The 8024-nt window shown below is 46.9% G+C and overlaps 1 protein-coding gene across 1 annotated transcript; it reads left to right on the top strand.

Annotated features, from left to right (window-relative positions):
* Nucleotides 1–312: 312 nt before the first annotated feature.
* S100B (S100 calcium binding protein B) lies at nt 313–7719 on the top strand. Its single transcript, XM_061424226.1, has 3 exons — nt 313–421; nt 3528–3665; nt 6477–7719. The coding sequence occupies exons 2-3, from the start codon at nt 3528–3530 to the stop codon at nt 6615–6617; spliced, it is 279 nt and encodes a 92-aa protein (XP_061280210.1). The 5' UTR covers nt 313–421; the 3' UTR covers nt 6618–7719.
* Nucleotides 7720–8024: the final 305 nt, after the last annotated feature.

The following is an 8024-nucleotide window of genomic DNA, read 5'->3' as shown; positions in this document are numbered from 1 at the left end:
GCTTTGTCAGAATCAATCACTAGTCCCACTCCTCTACCCACTACCATCCTTGCCTTTAGAGGAACATCAATATTCACGTATAAATTTAAAACCAGTACAAAGAGCTGACTCCCCACTTTCTGCCCTACAGGCCTTTTTCTTCCTTGGCCCGAGTGCAGGCCTGGCTCCCGAGCGAGTCCCGGGTGGCGCCGTCAATGCGGCCCTGTGTGTCCAGCCCCCGCGGGCCGCAGAACCAGGAGAGGGAGACGCAGGCCCCGCCCCCGGCCCGCCAGCGCCCCGCCCACGGCTCCCATTGGCTGCCGGGCTCTCTGGGTGCCGGTCACGCCCCCCGCGAAAGGATAATAGGCTGTTTCTGCCCTAGTCCCGGCATTCAGGACGCCGAAACCAGAGGTGACCGGAGCTACAGCCAAGGACCACTGACGTGAGGACACTCAGGGGAACCTGCTCTGGTGTTTGGGGGGCAGGACCCGGAGGGTGGGCTTGGGAACTGGGCGGTACTTTAAAACCCTTTAGGGTGGTGGTTTAGTCGCTAAGCCGTGTCCGACTGTTGCAATCCCATGAACCGTATAGCCTGCCAGGCTCCTCTGTCCCTAGGATTCTGGCAGCATTTCAAAAGTACGACTCTCCTGCCTAGCGGACACGGCTACCTCAACTCCAGGCAGCGAGATTCATCCTACAGATGAATCACGTTCTCCCGTTGATTCATCACTACAGTCGGGGAAACGTCGGGTCTTCGGCTCGGCTGTTGCTGCAAGTCGGCCTCCTGCTTAATTATTTGAAGACAGGGTTTGCGTCCTCCGCGGAGAGGGGACGACGCCCTGAGCTCGGAGCCGGCGTCTTCGGACGCCCTCCCCCAGGTCAGGGCGAGTGAGGAAGTCTTTGCAATTAAATTACAACCAAGCCAAAGAAATTGAAGTCTGTGGTAGGTTTAACCATCCTCAGGTTTCTTGGGGAGGTAGGGCTCTTGCCTAGAGGGATTCCCACATCTCCTGTGATGTGACCTTCTGAGGAGCTAACGCCCAGCAGTTCTCCTGTTTTCGAAATAAAAGATTAATGTAGAATATTCACGGAATGCAGCGAAAGGAGAACTGGATATTTGACTTCCAGTTCTCTTAAACAACAATTTTAACCATCAATTGGGAAGACTTTAACAGGAAAAACTTGTAAAAATTAATTTGTAGTGTTTTTAATGAAGAAAATCGCATTTTATGGCGTTTTCACATATGGGATATATATTTTATGCCTTTCCTTTAAAAAAATCCCACTAGTCATACTTCACACAACAAATATTTTAGCCTCATCTTTCCCAGTCATCATGAAGCTTGAGAAACATAAGGACTATGCAAAAGTTTCTTAAGTTTTTTGTTTTCTTTTTTAAAAAATTAATAATTGAGAACTCGAGTTCCAAGGATAAGAAAGTATGAAATGTTAAAGATTTAATACACCTGAATTGTTCTGTCTACATGTGGTATTTTTAGGGACTTTAGAGCAAAACAAAGTGTACTGATTATTAATAGGTAAGTTTAACAAAGATCAGAGAAGGCAATGGCATCCCCACTCCAGTACTCTTGCCTGGAAACTCCCATGGATGGAGGAGCCTGGTAGGCTGCAGTCCATGGGGTCTGGAAAGTCAGACACGACTGAACGACTTCATTTTCACTTTTCACTTTCCTGCATTGGAGAAGGAAATGGCAACCCATTCCAGTGTTCTTGCCTGGAGAATCCCAGGGACGGGGGAGCCTGGTGGGCTGCCGTCTGTGGGGTCGCACAGAGTCAGACACGACTGAAGCGACTTAGCAGCAGCAGCAAAGATTAGGCCAAGGCAAAAATCTTCAATCCTTTTCCTTTGAAAGTCAGAAATAAATAAGAATTTAAATCTTATATTCCAGTGTATTTTTAAAAATATAAATGATATTCAATACAGCAATGGTTTTTCAAAAATGAGACATAATTCTTTATTTTTAACTATGACACTGCAAAGATTCTTTAATGATTAGAACTCAAGGCCAAAAGCTGGCAAATTTCTCTGGCTGAGCGTCCGGCCGTTTTGTGAAACAGTTGACAAGCAGTCCTTTGTATACTGCTGTTTCCCAGGGTTGAACAGCTGTTTCCTTGGCTTGCAGACTGTGTGGTATAAGGTACATGTTGTGGGGGAGACAAAAGCTTCCTACCTTGATAAATGCAGAGCAAAGGCACCATTCTGTCATTGGAGGCAGCACCGCCAAGAATACAAAGTGCCTGGAGGTGGTCCAGCCTCTGCCCGCATTTGTTCTGGCATCAGAGCTGGTATTAGGAAGGAAGACATTTTCCTCTACCCTTCTAAATTCTTCTTGCTGGTCTAAGAATTAAATAAACATGAGACAGGTAAACAGGAGAAATTTAAGTCGAAGTTTGAAAACATATATACATGGGAGAGACCCAGGAAAACTGTCACTCACCAAAATGTGGAAGATGTTGAGAGCAGTGGTTTGGGGCTTCAGAGGGGAGGAAGCAGTTCACACAGAGATGGTGAACCAGCGTTTGCTGTGCCAGCAGAGGTGATGGGACACGGAGTGGACTCAGGTCTCCTAGCGTTCCCCCCGCCCTCCTTTGCCCCTGGCCCACATTCCTTGCTGACCTCTCTCTCTGGTGGTTGCTCCATTCCTGTAATAGGCCCTCCATCTAAATTCTAATTCAGGCAGCTACGGGGAATTTCTTCCTGAGTCCTGGGGGCCTTGATTGTTTTCAGATGAAAATAATCTGCATCCCAGAGAGATATTTTGGGGTGGCAAGTCTTGCTCCCCTACAGTAACTTCATCAGATGATTGTATAATACCTTCAAATTCAAGGTCCCTTTCCTTGATCTTCTTTTTCAAAAAAATTGTGGCAATTCTACCATGTTTATTTTTTCAGTTGAATTTTCTAGCCATTATTTGGTCATGTTCTTCACCGCCCCCCACCAAAAGTCAGAAACATTTTTGTTAAAAATGAGTTAAATTTATATATCCATTTGAAAGAAATTTCCTACATTTTATGACCTCAGTAGCTTTTGGAAGGACCTACACTTTTGTTGCTAAACTTATGCTTAGAAATATGTGTGTGCTGCTGTAAAACAGGACTTTTCTGCTACATTTTCTAACTGCTTATTGACAAAACATAGGAATATTATTGACTTCTGTATCCTTATTTGGCTCCTGTTCACCGTAATTAATTCAAAACCTTGCTCCCCTGTACCGTCACCTCATCTTGCAGTCCTGCCAGGACAGGGTGGGGAGTCTCCTAGGGATGGGGGAGGACTCAATCCCCCTCACTGCTCTTCCTCTGTATTTTGGTTGAAGTTTTCCCCAAATGCAACCAGAAGCCAGAGGGCTTGGGAACGGAAGACAGAGAAGGGAGGGTTGGCGGGGAGTGGGTTCAAGGGGTGATGAAAAGCCACACCCTCTAAGCTCAAAAGGGGAGGTGAGCCAAAGCCAGTTGCCCCCGATGGTAAGGTCGGTGTAGGTAACAACTGCTCTGTTCTACAAAGCGTCTTTTTTTGTGGGCCCCAGATGTCTGAGTTAGAGAAGGCCGTGGTGGCCCTCATTGACGTCTTCCATCAATATTCCGGGAGGGAAGGTGACAAGCACAAGCTGAAGAAGTCAGAACTCAAGGAGCTCATCAACAATGAACTTTCTCATTTTTTAGAGGTGAGTCTTGCTTTTTAAAACTACATTAACCTACTCTCCTGTCCACTTGTAAGACCATCTGTCCATTTTCTCTTCTGAGCTGCCCTGAACATGGCTCCAGGTTGGTATCAGGACTCCTCTGTTGTTTCTGAAAATGTGTTTGCACAAGTGAGCCCTCAGTACAGAGGCTGGCTTAGGTAGGCCCCACAATTTTCATTTTGTGTACAGTATGAGCATCAAGGAAAAACTGCTGTCTCCAACGCAAGAGTACAGGTTCTTGGGAAAACCTAAGGATATACAGCAGTAGGGTGGCTTCCCCATTGGCTTAGTGGTAAAGAATCTGCCTGCAATGAGTAGATGCAGGTTCAGTCCCAGGGTCAGGAAGATCCCTGGAGGAGGGCGTGGCAACCCACTCCAGTATTCTTGCCTGGAGAATCCCATGGACAGAGGACCCTGGTGGGCTGTAGTCCATGGGTCGCAAAGAGTCAGACACGACTGTAGCGAGTGAGCATGTACAACAATAACAATGACAAAGTGGGATGGAAACTACACCATGACTTATCACACACTGAACACACAAGAAGACTGTTAAAAATAAGCTTTTGTTCTTGGGAAGAGGACTGTTTCTGCTTTCTCTACATGGTTAGATCCACCACAGTGAGAAGATGCCAGGTATTACTGAGCTCTCAGCATAGTCGATGCTGGGAGAGATGCAGGCCCCAGGACCTGGCTCATCACAAAGAGGCCACAAAATGGTCACAAGAGAGGCCCTGGGGCCTTGCAGGGGGACCCTGTGGGGTGAGGTGCCCTGGCAGGAGCTTGCGAAGCTACATGAGGACATCTGATGAGGCCCACTGCCCTGGCAGTTCCCCTTCTGGTGGATCTGTGTCCAGATGCTCCACTGAGGACTCACTTCCCCACTCACAACCTTCACTGCCCTTGGCTCAGATGGCCCGAAGGTCATCTCTGCTGTATCCATATTGTGTATTCAAGGCAACAAACTGCAGTCCACCTGGTACCTAATATTCCCTTGGTGCCCAGAACCAAGGTTACTGAAGTGATCTTGCACCCAGAGGAAATGGCCATACAGTGCACCAGTGCACTCATGTCTGACCAGGAGCTAATTCCCAGGAAGACATGAGAGCCCAGCCCACATGGTGGTGGGAGCTGTCCTCCTGTGCAGGCTTGGTGCAGGACGAGCCCCAGCCTCTGTGCCCCGAGTCTGCAGGGCTCTCCCCACCCAAACACTCCTTGGCTGCAAATGGCGCCACCATCATAGGAAGCGGCCTGCAGACTTCAGGGGGGATCCCCTAGTCTGATTTTGAAGCTGGTTTTCTCAGGCACCCAAGTTCTCAGCATGGTAACTGCCTGCTCACACTTTTACTTACCTTGTTTCCCACCACCTCACCTAAGAATCAGAAGGTCCTGGATTCTTCTGTGAAAAGAACTGTTGCAATGAGACCAAGTGCAGCTCAACAAATGTAGCTACTGTCATTAATTATTGATTTAAAACATAGAAAAAGCTTAGCATGTGGGAAACACAGTTTATAAAACAAAAGCAAATCATGGTAAGTATATCAAGGTATCATGAACATCGTTGGCCTGGTTTTTAGGAAGTAGTTGCTGTTTGGAGGCAAATCTTTCCTGTAATTGAAATTAATCTTTTAGCGGATATTTATAGGTACCACCCAACCCCTCATGGGAACCTCAGTCTTTTACATGTTTTATGTCTAAGGCAGCCATTGTGTGTTATACTCGACTTCTTCAGGCCAAGTGCTCCTGCCCTGAGGACTGGGTGTTCGGAAGAGTCGGCGGTGTTATGCTCCTCTTCAGCTCGTGTGTGCATCTTTCCTGCACTGTCTCTGTCCCTCTGTCTCACCACTCACTTGACTCCATGTTGGGCATAATGTCAAGAAGAGTCCCAGACACCGCGAAAGCAACTCAAGTGCCAAAAGACACACGAAGTTAATAAATTGAGGGCATGTTCCCGAGAGTTATTTCAGCCAGAAACTACTTTCAAAACGTGAAAATCCACTGGAAGCCTTCACTATAGGGTCTTCCACATGCAGAAACCATGAAAAACTTATAGGAGCCAAAAGTTCGTTTTTGCTTTCAAGGCATTTGCATATAATGTGCTCAGGCTAATCTAGACTGTACTCTCCCTTTCTGTTTTTTTTTTTTTTTTTTTTTTAACACAAGCAGCCTGCAGTTTTTCAGATCCTGGCTGTTCCAGTCAGTCTTTTAGTAGCAAGATCCCACTGCACCTAAAGGAAAGTGGAAGAGAAGGCTCAGACCCTTAGAGACCTCTGCCAACCAACAGCCTCCTGGTCACTGGAGAAAACCTTTCTGGAATTTTGCATCTCATGTCTTAGGTTGTTTCTAAATTAGTTATTATTATTATTTTTCTTTTTGCTCTGGGATTTTTTTTTTTTTTTTTTTGGCTGTGCTGTGTCTTCTTTGCTTCACAGGGCTACTCTCTAGTTGCCGCAAGCAGGGGCTTCTCATTGCCGTGGCTTCTCCCGTTGTGGAGCACAAGCTGTTGGGCACGTGGGCTCAGCACGTGGGCACTGTGGTTCCGGGGCTCTAGAGCACAGGCTCAGTAGTTGTGGTGCAGGGGCTTAGTTGCTCTGAGGCACGTGGGATCCTCCTAGATCAGGGATCGAAGCCATGTCTCCTGCATTTGCAGGTGGATTCTTTACCACCGAGCCACCAGGGAAGCCATTAGGTTGCTTCTAATACAAAATTATTAAAGCCAACCAACTTCTGATCATGTCTTTGTGGCCCTAACGTTCATTTAGAAGCAAGCTGGACAACCTGTCTTATCTCTCTCAGGAAATCAAAGAGCAGGAGGTTGTGGACAAAGTCATGGAGACACTGGACAGTGATGGGGACGGCGAATGTGACTTCCAGGAATTTATGGCTTTCGTTGCCATGATTACCACTGCCTGCCACGAGTTCTTCGAACACGAATAAGGAAAAGAAAGCAGCGGAGCTGTTTCTGCAGCAGAGATGGAGTTTGACCAGGGGAACACAGGCAGGGCTTGCAGGGCTGTAGGAGCTGAGCTTTCCGTGTTGTAGCTAATTAGGAAGCTTGATTTGCTTTGTGAGGGAACAATTGAAACCTCTTTCCAAGGACCATTTTTAGTGCCCCCAGCCTTACTTCTGCATTACTGGGCATAGTGTTAGCTTTCTGGACCCAGGGACTCTTGGTAACTATAACTTAGGAAAGTCATTTCTCAGTCACAAAGCATGTGCTGTGCTAGCTCTCCAAGCTGTGGAGACCCCTCACCTAGAAAAAAAAATTGACTACCAAAAAGGACTGGAGCACTGTGGGTTCCACATGCTGCCACTACATTTAAAAACACAAAGCTTTGTCCACCATCCTTTGAAAACGTTGCCCATCATTAAATCTTCTCATCACTGGAGCAAATGAAACCTGGTGTGGTTGGGTGGCCTGACAGTCTGTCCCACCTGCCAAAGAGCATGGTCACATTTAGAGCCCTTTCCAACAGGTGAGCTGTGATGTTTGCCTATGCAGTTAAGCTAATAGTTCTAAATGGAAAATCTGTCTCATAAGCTGACAAATGCTGACATTATAACTGTAAAAAGAACTGAGAATCAGACTTCTGCATTCAGTGGGATTCTCCCGACAGAACCACACTTTGCTGGGTCTCTGGGATTTGGGGCAGGGGAGCAGGGGGCTCAGGGCAGGTCACAGCTCTGCCCTGGAGATGGCCGTACCCAAGCACCTGCACCTCCTGTTCTGTCTGTAGAATGAAGGTTATGATGGATGTGTCTGATGTGCGGTGAAGGTCATTCTTGATCTGTCTGTGCAGACAGGGTCTGCTTCCAGCTGTTGGTGAAGCCAGGGAATTTTATGACCTTTATGCTTTTGTAGCCACCAATTCGAAAAAAATCAAGTTACAAATATTAAGAATCACTCCCAGGAAAATTCAAATTAAGCATTAAGCTTATCTATCCTTTTTCTCTTATGCTTTAAGGACACAAACTTGGAAATCATAAACTAATTGGTCGCTTGTAACTGCATTAAATAAAAAGCACTGTAACAAACCTACTTGGTGGTTAAGCATGAAATAAAAGCTGTATTCTTGCAAAACTGGAAAAAGGAGTAGTCCACACAGCCTGTCTTCATCAGGGCTGCAGATACAGCACCCCCCAAGCCAGGGTTAAAGCTTAGGTGGGGAAGAGAGGGTGTGACAGGGCAGGGACATGAGGAGTGACAGAAAGGGAGGGGTTGGAGGTGTGGGTCCATTGGAGAGACATAAAGGGGAAGGCTGTCAGTTCAGTTTAGTTGCTCAGTCATGTCTGACTCTTCACGACCCCATGGACTGCAGCACACCAGGCTTCCCGTCCATCACC

This window comes from Bos javanicus, chromosome 1 (genome assembly GCF_032452875.1).
Source record: "Bos javanicus breed banteng chromosome 1, ARS-OSU_banteng_1.0, whole genome shotgun sequence".
In the NCBI taxonomy this organism is placed as follows: Eukaryota; Metazoa; Chordata; class Mammalia; order Artiodactyla; family Bovidae; genus Bos; species Bos javanicus.
Note: the sequence above shows the minus strand (reverse complement) of the source record. Positions and strands in the feature narration are given on the sequence as shown.

Excerpts from the sequence above, each read along its gene's own strand:
- S100B (XM_061424226.1), top strand. The coding sequence starts at position 3,528 with ATGTCTGAGTTAGAGAAGGCCGTGGTGGCCCTCATTGACGTCTTCCAT. Across the intron at positions 3,666-6,476 it reads AACTTTCTCATTTTTTAGAG|GAAATCAAAGAGCAGGAGGT; the intron begins GTGAGTCTTGCT and ends TATCTCTCTCAG.